Source organism: Sprattus sprattus (assembly GCF_963457725.1).
Source record: "Sprattus sprattus genome assembly, chromosome: 1".
NCBI classification, from domain to species: Eukaryota; Metazoa; Chordata; class Actinopteri; order Clupeiformes; family Clupeidae; genus Sprattus; species Sprattus sprattus.
Window position 1 is genome coordinate 63066094 of NC_137920.1, and position 17335 is coordinate 63083428.

The window sequence follows — 17335 nt, forward strand, 5'->3', positions numbered from 1 at the left end:
TTTAGTTTAGTTCAGTAAGCCTATTCATTTAAAAATATACACACACACACTGTGTGCTTGTATATGCAATATAGACAGCATATTACTACACTGCTATGAAGGAATGTCAAAGAGATAAGACACTAAAGACTTTAAAAAAACAAATCAAGTCTACAGACATTGGTCCAGCTCTACTGTGGCAGTTCACAAAAAGAGTAGATTAAGAGCATGGCAGGAAGAAAGAAAGAAAGTCAGAGAAAAAATAGAAGGAAGGGAAGAAAGAAATGTGTGCTGACCGGCATGGCAAGAGAAAGAGAGAGTAGCAAAAGAGATGTTAAAGCTGAATGCTCTAATTCCTCTAGTATGAGAAGGCTACTCTCCATGTGCGATGATACACTTATACTCTGTAAGTTACAGAGAAAGACAGAAAAAGAGAGAACGTGCAAGTTATACACACTTAGAATAATAGGCAGTAGTTCCAGTTAGAAGCATTAAGTAAATGAATACAAAAATTAAAAAAATACAAATGCACACCCACACACACAACCTACAAAAAACATTATATCAGAATAAAACTCTACAAAGAACAATATATATCTATATATATGAATTGTATCTGGTGTACAACAATGATCGCCAGGGTCTTTTCCTCTTTTTTTTCTCCCCATTGTCTCCGTTTGCATAACAACCGGAGCTAATGGAGTTGGAGTATGAACGATTGTTAAGAAAAGCAAGTTATATTTACAGAGGATACATAGCCACACGCTCACAGGACGAAGATTGACGAAGGTCCGAATGTGAGGCAGTGGAGGCGTGGGGGTCGGGGGGCCAGGTAGGTGGGGCAATTTTCAGATTCGTCAGGAGGATAAGTTGTTTGTAGTAGTGGTAGTAGTAGAGGTGGTGGTGGTAGTAGTAGTCATTTTATCCTCATCTCTCGTCTCTTTTTTTTCACATAGAATCTTCTGGAAAGTGGGAGGTCTGGAGTGCAGGCTGGGGTAGGAGCCTTCTTAGGAGCTGAAGTACACTGTAAACAGGACAGATAAAAAGGGTTATCAAAATAGGATGCACTTGAAATCATACACATACAAACTCTATACAAATTGTCATCCATATATCTCTATATTTCTTTCATGGACAACCATATATCTCTATATTTCTTTCATGTACGTACATCCATCAAAGTGAACCATTCTATTCAACTCTGCTTGTGCTGTCGACTAGTCACTGTCAACACTGACTATAATTACAAAGGATGATGGGATTTCCCCACAAACAAAGCTGGCAAAACAGTGGCCTTAATATTCAGCATAGGCTGTGCACTGTAACAGCTAGCAATATGGACATTGTTCAAAACATTTCTATTTAAATTAGAGAGGAAAGCATCATTTATAAGGTATATATTAAATGCTTATTGCATGACAAAAGTGTACCCTTACCAATGATAACGATGAGGACAATGACTCCTATCACCCCCAGAATGATCATCATCTAGAGGAAAACAAAACAAAAGGTTGGCAGTCAGTTTAGAGAGAGGGAGAAAGGGACATTGGGTCATTATAGACATAACTGTACCCATAGTTACGGGCTATTTGTATATTTTTTCTTTGCTGGGAACATCAGATGGGCTCTAATCTTAGAGGCTATATATGTCTGAATCACAGTCCAGTTTAAGAGAAGAAAAAGAGAAATGATTTACAAGCAATCACCGTTCAAGCATAATGTAGAAAACAAACCTGGTTTCAACTACTCTAGTCAAAATATTTTGTTCTGATTTCCTGAGTGATCACCTAGTATCTAGCCATCGGCTCACTGAACCCTTGACTTTTGTTTGTCTTTGGATCTGTCAGATGTTCTTTAGAAAGAACACAATGTTCCATTGCATAATTTCTACTAAATACAACAGTATGTTGAGGAAGAAACAGATTTTTTTATTCCCCTGATTAGCCTGGCCAAAGTTCAAAGTGGTGTGGCAGGCCTTACCAGGTTCTAAGCCACACCATGTCGTTTTGATTACATAAGAGCCCAGATAAAGTCATTTTCAGCTAATCAGATTCCATGGCCAGAACGGAGTGTACAATAAATATCACACTGTGTTTGATCAGAAGTATCATTTCTAGTGCACACATCATCTTCATCTTTACCTGTAAAATAACCTGTAAAGTCATTATGGCTCAAACAGTCCATTCCGATACCAGTGCACCACTAAGTTTGGTGTTATGATTTTCATATTCATAGCATTTTGACCTACCTTTTATTATTCACAGTTCATAGGATAACCATTTAATTCTGCATTTATATTAATATATTTAGGCCTTTCCTTAACACACACCCATCTTCTGTAAGGACCTGTAGCATGTTCCTACAAACCCCTACTTTGTTTTAACAAAGCGTACTTGAAGAATTTACCATCACAAACATCAATATGGCCTGTGTCTAGAGAATGGAAAAGAGATTAGATAAAAATCTCTCTGATGCATTTCACTTACCTTGGCATTCTTCCACCAGTACTTATTCTTGAGCTTGGCAGCACTGGTCTCAAACTGTGAAGCCCCAGCCTGAAGAGCATCAGCACGGTCGTCCAGCTCTGAAAGCTTCTGGTCCCTCTCCAGGACCTTATCGACGTTCACGCGCATAATGTCCACCACCTGTGTAAACCCACAAAAGAGAGAAAGAGGGTGGAGGTTAAAACAATTATGTGGGTTAATAAATAGACAGTGTACTATACAGCCTTCGAGATTAGAGGCAAGCTTCAGTGTTTGCCTCGGTGCGATGTTGTGGTTTGCTATATTGTGATACAATTTCTTCTTTTTAACAATTGTTCTCACATACTGTCCTATCGATATGCTTGTTATACTTAGTACCTAGTTATACAAACTTGTTGCTATTTACTCTAACCCCGAAGATGCAGTACAACGAAGGGTGTGTCTGGGTGTGTCAGATTATTTTCACACCTAAACAAGAAAGGTGAAATATATACTTCACCTGCAGAATGGGAACAGACGCCGAGAAGGGTTTGCATGTCTGAAAGATGTCTCTCACTCACCTCGTCGACCTGAGCCTGTGTCTGCTGCAGACGGCGATTGCTGGTGGTGTTAGGAGGGACCTGACTCCCATCTGCGGCTGGGGCTGGAGCAGACCTGTCAATCAAGACGGGACGCGAGAGGGTCAGATCATGCCACAACAATGACAGCCACAGAGGGCGGTCATCATGGACAGCCAGAAATGACGATGTTCTGATAGTGTTTTGTCACAGGATTATCATAGTGATGCTTTGGTGAAGTACACTAGTGATAGCAGAAGTGATGTTCCTTTTCTGTGCTCAAATAGTTATAAGAATGGATGAAATCAATCAAATTAGGCAATAAAGGATACAGAAGAGTGCTCAAAAGGAGTGTTCAAGAACCTGTGCATGAATACTCAACGAATGATTACAGAAATATAGATTTGTACTGCTTTTTGATACTTCCAGACAGATGCTAAAGGAATGTCATGTTTATGCAACAAAAGAAGAGACAAAGTGCTCATCCGATATTATTTTTTCTTTTTTCATTAATGTTGCTTAAAATAAGGGCAGTGGCATGCAGAAGCCTCTGGAGCATTCAGAATCATAGATCAGTGATACCAAATAAATTATCATTACATCAAATGACCCTGAGAGAGCAAAAGCCATTAGGAGACATTACCAAGCCTTTGCTTTTCATATCGGCACAAACCCCGCAGGAAAAATGAAAGCCACAGAGGACAAAAGGGTCCATGAATCTTTGTCTGTGCAAACACTAATGCACATCTTTTCATGGTCCTCTTCAAACAGTGCCCAGAAGCCATCTCAAATTAACTGTGTCTAAATCATGCTCACCAGTAGCAAAGGGGGCTATTTTATAGATCCACAGGGATTCCAAATCAAAAAAGAAATTGCGTCATTGTGCTTTATTTGGCATACATTGGTGCACTTTGTGGCAGGATCTGCCTATACAGTTCCTGGTCCCCGTGTTAACTTCTTACAGTTCTAGGGATCTACCTAAATTGCTAATGTTTTGTAGCCACATATTTAACATAGAAGCTTGACAAAATCGCTGTTCTGGATAGTAGTTATTCAATTGAGCATCTTGTGAGTGAGCTGTCATTGAATGTGATGGTTATTTATTATTAAGAAAAATGATAACCTTGAATGTATGAAAATATGTACATGCCCTGGAAACATGTAGTCCTAGGAGAAGACTAAGTGACTGATGACTGAGTGACTGATAGGCAATTATGAGGCCTCATATGGATCAGTGGAACATTAATAGGGAGGTCAGAGGGAATGACATGATCAACTTTATCGATAACAATCAGTCATTTTCTTTTCAAACCGAACATGGCCAGCAATGAGCAGAAATAGCATGGTCAGGAAACATGTACTTCAAAAAAGACCAGAATAAGAAGTGCTGGTGGTACAGGGAAGACACACATCCGCATTCATTGATTTTACCTGTAGTGATCTTATGAAGAGTACCCATGCCTTGTTTCTAACTGGTGTGATGTGCATGAAATCTATGTAAATACCCTTGGTGTAGTAATGACAAGGCCATATAGCTTCACATGAATCCAACAACAATGGAGGGCAGAAAAATGTGTAGGCTACTTAATTTTGGGCAGAGAACAAAATTATTACAGCCTATAAAGATTAGAAACATTATCTCTCACATGCTTGCATATATCACACGATTTAAGCCAACTAAATAATTCTAGAAGATTATCTGGTACCAACCTGTTGAAAACATAATCTTCTATAATTATACATTAAACTTTAAGAGTTTTTTCAAAGACAGAACCGAAAGGTTGTTAGGCAGGGACTTGTGGTGTGCTTATGTGCTTATTGACGCCCAGTGTATATTTTATTTGCCAGCGAATTATGTGGGTATCCATATGCATCACATAATGGCAGACCCTGCTGCGGGGACACATTTCTGCCACCAGAAGGAGACAAAACTCCGAATAAAGGTCACCTCTGAGAGCTCGAGCACCACACTTGCATGGTTCAATCCCTTGTTAGACAGCATGTTTGGTCTTTCAGATGACCATTTTCTGCTCAAAAATGAGGTGTGGATAGAACACAGACTATGCCATTCATGAAGATGTAGGTCGACAAGAATAATGTTGACTTCAAACTGGCCTGCTTTGACATAACAGTGAGGAGTATGATAGCAATGAAATGTCGTTATCAAATGGCTGAAGTCTATTCAGGCCTCGACGTTAATCCAACCAGGATAAGACTGCACAATAATGACGGTAGGACAAATTGATATAACTTGCTTCCACAGAAGACTAAATCATGATGTGTCGTTATCTGGCTGGCGATGTTGTTTCCTGTTGGGTTACTTCAAAATATTTCACTGACATTAAAAATAATTCGTTGCAATGAAGGAGACATTACAATGACATAGGCTATATGAATGATAGGCTACCCTCAACACCTAAGCCAACGACATTAAGTACGAAAATGACACCCCTATAGTTAGTTACCTGGCAATCACTAATTGTGACACTGCCTGTCAGAGTAATCCCTTTGGACCATGCTAGGTGGGGGAATCGGGTGGAGGACATAGGGGCGAGGCCTAGGTTAGACCTACAGAACGTTAGCTTCTCTGGCTAGCGCATAATAGCCCTAATGGATTTAGAAAAAGGAAGTGGACTGTACTTTACTTCTGAAAATGTTTTAATGGATGGTATTATATTTGAAAGTGGTGTGGTGGAGCTGTGAACCATTTTTCGCACAGGTGTGACATCCAACCACCTCTACCCTGGCCATGTTGGCGACGCAGACCTACAGATAGCATACAGAATTCAAATGTGAACACCATGATGCACATTATTTGACGACTTACGTCTCACTGCTAATGTTTGTTTATGGGTCATAATCAATTATTTCATCCGATGCTTCCAATCACATATTTTATTCATACATCCATGCGCGCAAAACATAAAGGGCTTTATAGAATAACACCTCCAAGAACACACGAACAAGATGCCCGCGCGCGAGGAAGCGTGCGTCTAAGCGCGCGAGCGAGAATGTCGCGCGGTTGTGTGCGTGTGTTTGTCAGCCCTCCGCTGTCAAATAGTCCTGAAATACATTCGATAGTTTTCTTAAAATACCCTCAGCAGATTGTCTCTGATACCCAATTCTTGACACAGATGACTAACAAACAGTTACCTGATAGCCTGTTTTACCATGCGTACAGCCATATACCCACATAAAGCTGTCGTGCAGAAACATCTGTTTTTCATTAAGTAATTTATTAGCGGTAGAATCTATTCATCTCAAGTAAACTTTATTGTGAGCAGATATGAGAATATATCTTAAATGAAAAGGTTAGGGGAAAGACATCCACGGCCATCTTATTTGACAGTGAAACACCTGCGCCTTTTGTGCAAGCAGCTTGTCAATATCCTCGACTGAACAAACAGAGGTTTACAAAATAAATAGTAGCTGTATACAGAGATGATCGTCGAAGAAGCAGCCAAAAGAAAAACATAACTGATAGTCTGTCTTTTCTGTAACACGGTCGAGACAAATATGACCGCCAGATACCCCCACCCCCACAGTTTGTTAGCAATATCACGTATCAAGATGGATGTACAAGGATAAATGGGCTACTTGGTCTTTCATTGCATCGCTATAACATGGAACATTATAAGGTTTACTTGCAAGAAGAATGTTACATTTAGACGAAGGGTGTCATATTTGAATAAGGGGCCACATGTAGACTACATCTGTCCGTTGCTTTTTTACAGGGAGGTTCTCGCTCACTCCAACCCACCAGACCATTTGTTGATAATTTAGTAGGACCACATTTACAAAGCTAAATAAAACGACTCTCAAAATGAAAGAGCAGCGGATGGCCGACTGGAAGCAAACCAGTCCAATCCGGTGGAAACATGCGCTTCCAAGTCCTTTTCGACTCTAACCAATGGAAAATAATAAAAATACAAATGTGATACAAATGTGGTTATCTAGGCTGTTCATACTATGGTTTTCAACAAGTCGTGGGTTGTATTGTACAGTAAGCTAATACAATAATTACAGAACGTAATCATATAGCCTATGGATAGTTATAAGTAGCCTATTTATAGTAGCCAGACCGTCATTTGATGAACTACATTCATAATGAAGTTTTTAAATGATGGTTTGATAATGCAAATTTAGACATAATGGACAAATATAATAACGTATAACAGGCCTATAATAAGTTCTCAGCCAAGGATTGTAGAGCACGTAATTTAAAAGGCATGCCTTATGTGACTACATTTTCATTATACGGTCCACAACCTGGAATAAATAAGATAATCGAGCAAATCGTAGGATATCATGCAGACATTAGCCACTTGCATTTAAAAATAACATTGTCAATACTCACATTTTTAGTGTAGTTTATGTATGTATGGAAGTCCAACAGGAATGTATGTTTCAATGGTTGGATGGACAGCCTTAGGCGTTTTCTCTCTTCTCAACCAATTTCTTCACTTGTTATTTCAAAAGCGTCCGAGTTCTCCACCGGTAAGGATTATATTTATTTGGCTTTCTTTTTTCCCCTTGTTTTGACGCGTTTTCTGTGCCGCGCCTCGCAAATGTCCCTTTATTATAGTGAGCTAGCGCGCGTCTCGTCGGTGTCACTATGTAGCCTACACATGAAAAATAGACGCTTCGATTAGAGGAACAAAGATGGCTCGTTGACGTCATTCGTCATCCGGGAAGCTGGATGTTGGAAGGGGTGACCAAAGGGATGGGAGCGATGGAAAACCAGCTTGGTTGCTACACCAATGAATAAATATATATTAACATGAGGGTATTTTGTATGCCCACCGGCACAAACAAGGAGCGTCATTAAGGAGAAAGGGAGACTAAAGCCTGTATAAATCGGCGAATGTGACAACATCAGGCCAATTAAATACACCTTAACAAAATGGCGGTCCATCGACAGGGGTGGGTGAAAACAGCCTTTCACAGCCGAATACTGTTGGTCGCATGCTGGGTAAAAGCCAGTTGTAGGCCTAGAATTATGGAGAAGTTGATGAAAATAGAATGCTGTAAAATCTCTCTTTGTACCTACATTCCCTCAGTAGCCTATAACCGATCAAATGTAAAGGCTATAACTATATGGTGATGTTTTTTCCTAGTATGTTGAAATTGAAATTGCTCATTTGCTTCTTATGTTGGAAAAGTTTTGGCAGCGGTGGGATTTGAACCCACGCCTCCGGAGAGACTGGAGCCTTAATCCAGCGCCTTAGACCGCTCGGCCACGCTACCATGTGACAGAGAATATTGAGACACTGAATTTAACCAATGAGAGACAAGATGTCATTCATTGACAACAAAATGTCGCCAGTGTGTGTGTATATAAACGAGCCATGCAATAACCGGAAGTTGTCCATATTTGGCGAGTGAGGCAACTAGGAGGACAGATGCGCGCCCACAGACGGGGGTCGGGGGTCAAACCCATATACAGTGAGCAACCGAAACAACTTTTTTATTTTCCCGTTAAAATACAGTGGCTGAATTCTGCGTCTCTGAGCGAATGGTTACTAACTAGAAGCACAGAGAAAAATGCAAAGTCTGTAGGCTATACCACATTTTGCCAGTCATTTTTCCGCTAAAATACAGTGGCTGAATTACGAGTGACGAGTGAGTGGTTACTATAACTAGAGAAAAATGCAATGTCTGCATACCACACATTTTCTACTCATTTCCCCCGTTAACATACAGTGGCTGAATTCAGAGTGTCTGAGTTACTATGCTGTCCTCCACCTGCGTCCTCTTAGCAGGCTTAGACAGCTAGCTTACACTTTCCTGAATGAATAAAGATGAACTAATAGTCTTGATTTTCTTGCGTTTGCTGTTTTCACCTTCAGCAATAACTCATACAAGATTGACGTTTGTAAAACTGGAACAGACAACATAAATAAATACATAAATAAATACATACAAATATGTCAAACAATGTGGCACAAGGATAGCATGACACCGAGAGCTAGCATAGTTAAGCTGCTATTTTCTAGCTGTGAAGTAGTGACATACAGGGGTTCAGCTTAATGCAAACCAGCTTGTTTTCTCGTGGTACATCAACTCAATTAAATGAAAACCCAACCTGCGCGTCTTCCTTTGTGTGGACTGTCCACTGGGTGGCAGTATTTACTCATCTATAGCTACCAAAGCTACAACATTTAGGGAGGAATTTCTTAGAGAAGGCAGAACAGTTACTATAACTAGACGTAAAATGCGATGTCTGTATACCACATTTTGCCGCTCATTTTCCCGTTAAAATACAGTGGTTGAATTCTGAGTGACTGAGTGAGTGGTTACTATAACTAAACAGACAGAGAAAAATGCAATGTCTGTATACCATATTTTGCTACTAATTTGTCTTGTTAAAATACAGTGGCTGAGTTCTTCGTGTCTGAAACGCACAGAGAAAAATGCAATGTGTGTATACCACATTTTGCCAGTCATTTTTCGCGGTAAAATCGCTGGGATGAGAGACGAGGTGGCCGAGTGGTTAAGGCGATGGACTGCTAATCCATTGTGCTCTGCACGCGTGGGTTCGAATCCCATCCTCGTCGGAATACGTGTTTTTGAAAGGGTTCACAGGACATTGGTTACTTTGCAGAGAAGAGGCGTTTACCTCAGCATTGTAAACTGTATAACAAACGTAGGGAACCCAGTGGGAGACCAACTGTTATCAACACCGTGTTGAGCTTGTTGGTGTTTGTCGTAGAAGATGTCTGTGAGTCCAAAAACATTTGAGGAAAAAAAAACATAGCCTATTAATCGCGGTAAATTTAATGTCCATCACCCGCCAGCATTTCTACCGTAGTAGGTCAAATGTTTCGAAATGGTTAGAATTCTCCACGGTGATTGCCCGAAATATTCCAAAAGTTTTGTAATTCGAGAACGTGATGAAACGTGACTGAAACCGAAACATTTGTCTGGCCATTCCTTCGGCAGGCTAAGTAGTTTACACGCAGAAATGTCCCCTTCTGTGTTATTTGTATCGTATCGGTGATATCATACTACATCATGAAATAAAATAGAACAATATTATTCAATATCGAGTTTAGCCTCTGATTTACGCTGGTGAATTATGACAGTAAACTCCCTTCATCTAAACAAGCACGTTACAGGCTTGGACAGATTAAGAAACCACGGGCCCCTGGGCTTGGGCATGTTAAAGCCCCCCCCCCCTTCGCGAAAAAATAATTCTGCACTCGCAAAACACGCACGCACACACAAACACCATTAGGCGTGTATTTTACCAACAATGTGTTGGATTTAACAGTCAAATAAGCAGTGGCGTAGCGGGGGTTTTGGCCGCCCTGTGCGGTAGCCAAATTCGCCGCCCCCTTCAAGGATGATTTCCTACTGGTGCGAAGTTTTTTTATTGTTGTTTCTGCGATTTTTTTCCCTAGCTTCATAAAAACTACATTCCCATAAACCTCGGAACTTCTTTACAGATATACAGTTTGAAAAATAATAAAAGTTAGCACTTTGGGCTATTCATATGTTAAATGCATGGTAAAGAAGGCGGTGAGGACAAACGTATCCACTTTGAGCTAGTTGCTATGGTCACCTAGTTATGCTAGCTAACTAGCTAGCTTAGGATAACTAAGGATCTAACATTAAACGGTTTAAATGTTTAAACGGTTTAATGGAAGAGTTCCATTCACATAAAATGATAGCTAGTTATCTAGCTGCTGATATAGTTTCCTCGATTTAACTGATCAAACTATAATGGGAAAAGGTAGAAACCTTCAGGGGGCCTGTGCAACTTTATATGAACAAGTTCATATTCATGAGTTCATATTGACACGAAGAGTTCAGCGCATGTATAACCTTACATATTTGTGCGTAAAGAATGCTGATATGAAATATGAAAACAACCAGAAGAAACATACAGTATATAATGTTCTTCATAAACGTAGCATACCCTGCTTGACAATGTTGCAGAATGCAGTCCTGAAGTAAAATTTGGCACTAAACACAAAGACGTTCCAATACACGCGCAGGTCGCGGGAGATTCTTTTATTGTCAAACGAATACATTGCAAAGTGGATGCTAGGGAGACCGCGCCACCACAAAACAACACTATATTCTAAATCGGCCATTTGGGAAAAAAACAATTATCAAGAAATGACAAACTAAAAAATCTAAAGAAAGTAATCAAATTATAGTATTGGCCTCCCCCATTCAATTGGCCGCCCTGTGCGGTCCGCACACTCCGCACACCACAACGACTTCACGCAGAGGTTCTGGCTTAGGGGCCCCCTGAGCTAATGGCCCCCTGAGCTCACGGGCCGCTGGGCCCCGGCCCGGTTGGCCGGTTCATTGATCCATCCCTGGTTACAGGGAGAATGGATGGTTTCCTATGGAAGCCACCAGTTACATTTATTTTAGACCCCCGAGATTCTTTAGCCATTATGTCGGAGGAAACTTTATTTTTACAGAGATAACGACGTAATTAATTCGATACCTCGGGGAAACGATAAGCATCACGAAGGAGACAGGTGGCAAGCGCTACCGGCGGGGCAGTGAATGTGAACGTGAGCCCGATGTGGTGGTGGACTAGGCCTACAGCTCAATGGGTATCTGATGAATGTGTGATAAAGCCGAGACAAAACTAAAAAGTAAAAGCTTTCTCTGTGGCTGGTTTGACTGGGTTAAAGTGAAGCCTGGCAATTAGCTTGTGATAGACTACCTCAAAATGTCTTATGTGGATATGCTCTTTGGCTAGGCAGGCTATTTCAGAAGCCATCAAGCCTTGAGAGATGTTATGCACTGATCAATGTAGCCTGCTCCTCAGGCATTGCTATCCTGAATGTGTCCGTAGGCTGTGCTTCAGGACAGGAGGACATTTTATGGCTAATGAATTTGTTAATTGGGGGAAATATGTATCTTTACCATGAGCTATCTAATTAAAGGTAAGGGACTGGTGTTTAGCAGATATTTGTATCCAAAGCGACGTGATTAGGACTCTTTAATAATCTCGGGAAAACATGTTCCGTTTGATCTTGAGATGATAACATTAATCACTTAATCAAGATTTCGAGAAAGCGAAGTAAAATATACTGCTTCCGTATAGTTTCAAGGGGCTCCTTGCGTGAAAGCCACCTTTCACTCTCACGGTCGGATATCAGGAGTGAAAAGAACATGAGAATGCGTTCCTCCACGCCAACTTCATGTCGTTTGTAATGGTTTAAGTCAGTTGGCGACACTTAGAGGCCATACAGTTCAACTAACATTAGGAGGTTATTTACGAGTCCGTAGACTCAGGTGTGGAAACTATTAGGTTATCCTTCAAAACATGGGCCTTTTAAAATAATTTTTTTTTAAAAATGACACCTTAAGGTTTATGCAGTTACATAACTTGGCATGTAAGTATGTGCAAATGCTATGCAGTACAAAGTCTTATAATATTATAATATCAGCTTTAGCTTTATTAAAGGAATGCCATTGGAATAATACTAATTGCATTAATATGGTTGACATGTAAGCGTATTCTCTAAAATTCCAGTATAGAGAACTTTTCTTTAGAAAGTTAACTTTAAAGGAATAGAATATGAATACACCATACATGTAATGGCCATGTTCTTTAAGGTCACACATGCATTAAATACAGATATTTTCCTAACCATGATTAAAACGAGGTATGGCAGCGGTGGGATTCGAACCCACGCCTCCAGAGAGACTGGAGCCTAAATCCAGCGCCTTAGACCGCTCGGCCACGCTACCGCGCATTTCCTTGCCGCCAGATGGCAGTAAGAATGTACACTTACCTCCATTTCTAAACAACGTGTTCTTCTCTGTAAATTGCCCTTGTGGTAGACCTACGTATTGCAATACATCAGAAAATGAGGAACAGTGAAAAAAAAGTCCCACACCTCCCGTCCACCAATTGTCGGATTATTCTAATATGAAAAACAAATAAGTCATATTAATTCACTTTATTTTTTTGTCACATATCTTCAAAGTTCACATGTTTTTCTAGAGGACAATCTTTGTCAAAGCACTAATATAGGGTTTGTCCAATTTAAAGGCTGTGTAAAACCAGGCAATGCAACAATACGCTAATTTTCTATAACACTGCAGTGAATTAACATATGTGCTTTTTTTAGGGAGTAATTGGCCCTCCATGAGCTCCTTTCATTGGGATGGTCTGAGTTTATTATCTGTCAGATCTCGACTTCAGCATTACATACTAAGAGCTTCATTCAAAGAGGGGATTTTTTATTTCATTGAAACTGAAATGCAGATGGCCTGATCCTGTTCATTTAATAAGGTGTCTTATCAGGTGCGATCCAACAATCATCCTCATTGACTACATACATATATTCTAGCCTAATTTAGCACAATTTGGTTGTCCTTACTGCATGTTTGCATTCTTAACCCCCAGCATGAAGTATTTAAAAATATTGTTAAACGCCACATGCTCCTTAACAGTCTGTCAGGCGGTCTACTCATCTTCAGAGTCCTCTTGAGAGTAGAGGTATGGATTAAAGAGTTCATGAATGTAATCATAAGGATCGCCGGTTGGCTCCGCTTCGGTAGGATTGCCATTTGCAAGTGGAGCTGGAGCTGCCGCTTCCTCCTCCTCCACCTCTTCTTCCACTTCTTCCTCTTCCTCGTCCTTTGCAATACTTGGAGTGGGTGGAGCAGGTGGGGCCTCGGTAGCCGGTGCGGTTGGGGCTGCCTGGGGTTCCTCCATGATTGCCCGCGGTGGGTTATCGATCAGGCAGTCGGGATCCCAGTAGGGGTCGCAGTCATACTCCATGCCTTTGAAGATCAGGGCCGGTGGGGCTTGGGGGGTGTCTAATATTTGAGGTGCAGGGACGACAGGCTCCTCGGGTTCCTCAGGGACTTCGGGGACCTTAGGGGCCACAGGTGCCGCCGGAATGTCAGCCCCCATGGGGCCCTCCACTATGGTGGGCTTGCAGGCTGGGTGGTGACGAGGGTCGCACAGAATGGGCACAGCACCCGACGGCATGTACACAATGTTTGCTTTGCACTGAGGGTCCTTGGGATTGCAGAGGTACATGACAGGAGCCTGAGAGTAGGGTGCCAGTGTTGGTGGCGGCTGTGTGGTGGGGGGAGGGGGAGTGGTTGGGGCAGGTGTGGGGGGAGGTGGGGTTGGTTGAGCACCCAGGAGGTTCTGGTATCTGGAGGCGTCAGGCCCATGTTCCAGTTCTAGGTGACGCATCTGCTGGTACAGCATTCTGATCTTGTCAACCTCGTATATCTGTGGATAAAAGAGATAGACATACAGAGAGAGAGAGAGAGAGAGAGAGAGAGAGAGAGAGAGAGAGAGAGAGTTGATGTTTGAAATCAAAGTTACCTACAGAAAACCAAAAAAACTCAAATTCCGAATATATAACAGATATAGGTTTACTCCTTTGGCCACCAGATGTAACTCTACATTCCTTAAAACATGTTGTGTGTTTGTTTAGTTTCTTTTTTTGCTCATATGCCCTCACCCCTTCATAGTGTCCTATACTGTTGTAGTAGCGGTAGTAGGACTGGAAATCAGGGGTTTTGCGAAACCACTTGGGATCGGCAGCACGTCTGGGCCGGGAGCTGGACAGGAAGTCATTTGCCCTGACAGGGTCGATGCTAAGACTGTCCACAGCTGGATTGGGAAGGACACCACGGATCAAAGTGAGTGTTAATTACATGGTGTAACGCAACATGACCACTCAGTGTCACTGCTAACTAAGGCATTGAAAATATTCTGTCTTTGCACACAGTTACACAACCATATGTGTATATAATCATACATATATGAAGACATTTTTGAAGTGGGATTAAAAAATATATATGTATATCATTAAAGAAAGAGTGATATGTGTAAGAATCGACAGTTGTCTCGTTGATTTACCTCTCTTATAGATAACCTTGGACAAAGAAGTGGCCTCCAGTAAAACTATGGTGAGGAAAGAAAAAGTGTAAAGATATACGGTCATTAATGTGTTCCAGAATGTCATATTTGTACAAATTAAAAATGTGGTGAGCATGGTTAAAAGGTTTGTCATTTACCTGGCAGCAGCACTAAGGACAATAGCACCCCTGTGCAGTAGCCCCGGGGAGTCATCCTTACTGAACTGAATAATTTTAACAGTTTTTTACATTTGTAACAGTTTTACAGTGTTCATAATCATGACTTTATATGGACATTTAAATGGACAAACACTAGAGGTGATGTCACAGTACGGCTAAGATGATGAATGTTATTCCTATTGTTTTCTTTTTTAATACAACAATGCGTAAAACGATATAGCATGACATGGAAAGCCACACAAACATCAAACAATGGAAATGGTGATTTCAGATACATAAACAAAGATGTTGACTGAATGAATCAGTAAGTGACTGGACAAATAGGTATGGTTCAGCATAGTCAAAGGTTAATGAGAAAGGAAGACCTAAGCCATAAGGTTTTTTATAAATATTCCTGTGCTGCCATGGTTACTCCAAGGTTCCTCTTCTTAGTTAGTTTCTATGACCCGTGCTCAATGGCAGCGAAAAAAAATCATCACTTGGTTCTTACCTTTGCTGCAGAATTCACCAGTCCAGGTTCAATGACAGACACTGCAGTCTGCCTAAATACTGATGCCAGTACCACTTATTAGCTGCACTTTTGCTATAGGCTGAGAACCTTGAAATGTCTCCACCCCCATGCCCATTCTTGCCTGAAGCTTCTGTAAGGTACTCTAATGCCCCCCCTCCCTCCCTCCCCCCATACACACACAGACACACAGCTCATTAGTAGTGTACCATTCTGATATAACACATGTGCAAATCATTTAGTTTTTGTGGGTGGATGGGATTGGGGGCGAAACTATAAACTTAAACATCAAATGAAAGTCAACTGCCCGTAAAATGCAGACACATACAGAGACCAGACCTAGGCCTCTGCTTCCTTTGAGAGCTGGTCTCCCATAAAGTACATAAACATTTGTGTTGTAAACTTCTATCTCCAGTATAACATCATGTGCATGGTCAGTGGAGTATGGGATTAACGTAAGTGCCTCATCACAGATATGTTGGCTGTTTTCTGCGATTTGTTTTTCCAAAGATTCCTCCTCAAAGGTAATTACAAGAGTAGCCTTTGTGCGTTTAAAACAACTGCAAGTCTGAACAGTGAAGTTGAAGCCTCTTCTAGACCAGACAAAACAGCTGGGCTTTCTTTTTTTACATGAAAGACTAGTAAGCAGTCAACCTGGCCAAAGGATAGTGAACTCAAATCTACACAGGCTGTCACTTTGCCACGTATGCAGCATGTATTCACTCATTCATAGACGGCAGACACATAGGTATTTGCAGTCTGTCGTCATGTTATAACTACTGTTGCTGAATAGAGGACAGGTTAAGTTTGCTTTACAGTAAATGAAAAGCTTCTGTTACCTTTTATCAGCATGAGGTGTGTTTACACAATATTAACAGACAGATATTTTCAGAATCAAAACAAAAGCAAAGAAGGAAAGCAAAATGTTTCCAGAGGAATAAAGAAAATAGTAAAAGAAAAACAAATAAGTGTATGATCTCTTGATGACTGGTTTTGGACAATAACGCTTAAGGCAGTGTGAGGCCTCCAGTGATGTGTGATTCGTCGTAGTTTAGGTGCTGGCATTGGGATGAATGCCAAGAGGCGGTGAGGTACAGCGAGGAGGCGTTCAAACAGGTGTGAGGGGGATGGCACAGGAATCTGAGATATGCGCTAAAATAAAAGGTGAGCAGCATAGTAATCATACAGAATATGCAATCATTACATTTCAGCATCCGCATCCTCTTTCATTATCTGGTATCTATGGGCAGTTACAGCAGCCCTTTCCAGATGGAAATACTGGAGCAAAAATGTGCTTTTTGTTACAACACGGAGATGTTCTGGCTCACATGTACAGTACCTCTCAAATACCACAATTCTACATTCTGTCCTGAGTTGTAAACCATCTCAGTGTAGTTGTAGGAATAAATAGCATTACCAGATTGTATTTAGTTATAGGTTACATGTTGTATTTTACTTTTGTAGTCATGTTCAGAGCTATCAATAAACAACTCTTATTTTCCTACTTCTGTCTACTAAAGACACAATATTCTATTTCTTGGATACTAACTAAAGCTAGCTTACCTTAGTTGGAAAAGCAAGGGAAAAAAGAAAAATATATACTCAGTATATGGTATGAACAGTTGTTCTAATTTCTGGTTAGGTCTTTCTAGTCAGCTTTCTCGCTTCCTTGAGTTTTACTGCACTGGTTTTAATTAAGGCCATGCTTTTTAAGTTCCTAGGGTGCTGTAAAACACCAATGATATGGAGAAAACACTGTTAACATG

General features: G+C 40.9%; 2 protein-coding genes across 2 annotated transcripts; both read right to left on the bottom strand.

Moving 5' to 3' along the window:
• Positions 1–986: 986 nt before the first annotated feature.
• Positions 987–11429, bottom strand: vamp2 (vesicle-associated membrane protein 2; the record flags this gene model as incomplete). Its single annotated transcript, XM_080845725.1, has 5 exons — positions 987–1003; positions 1416–1467; positions 2466–2624; positions 3023–3116; positions 11305–11429. 5 exons carry the CDS (start codon positions 11427–11429, stop codon positions 987–989), a joined length of 447 nt encoding a protein of 148 aa, XP_080701851.1.
• Positions 11430–13463: 2034 nt separating this feature from the next.
• and3 (actinodin3) lies at positions 13464–15095 on the bottom strand (the record flags this gene model as incomplete). The annotated part of the gene is made up of 4 exons (XM_080845734.1): positions 13464–13483; positions 13649–14246; positions 14482–14633; positions 15041–15095. The coding sequence occupies 4 exons, from the start codon at positions 15093–15095 to the stop codon at positions 13464–13466; spliced, it is 825 nt and encodes a 274-aa protein (XP_080701860.1).
• Between the last annotated feature and the right edge of the window lie 2240 nt (positions 15096–17335).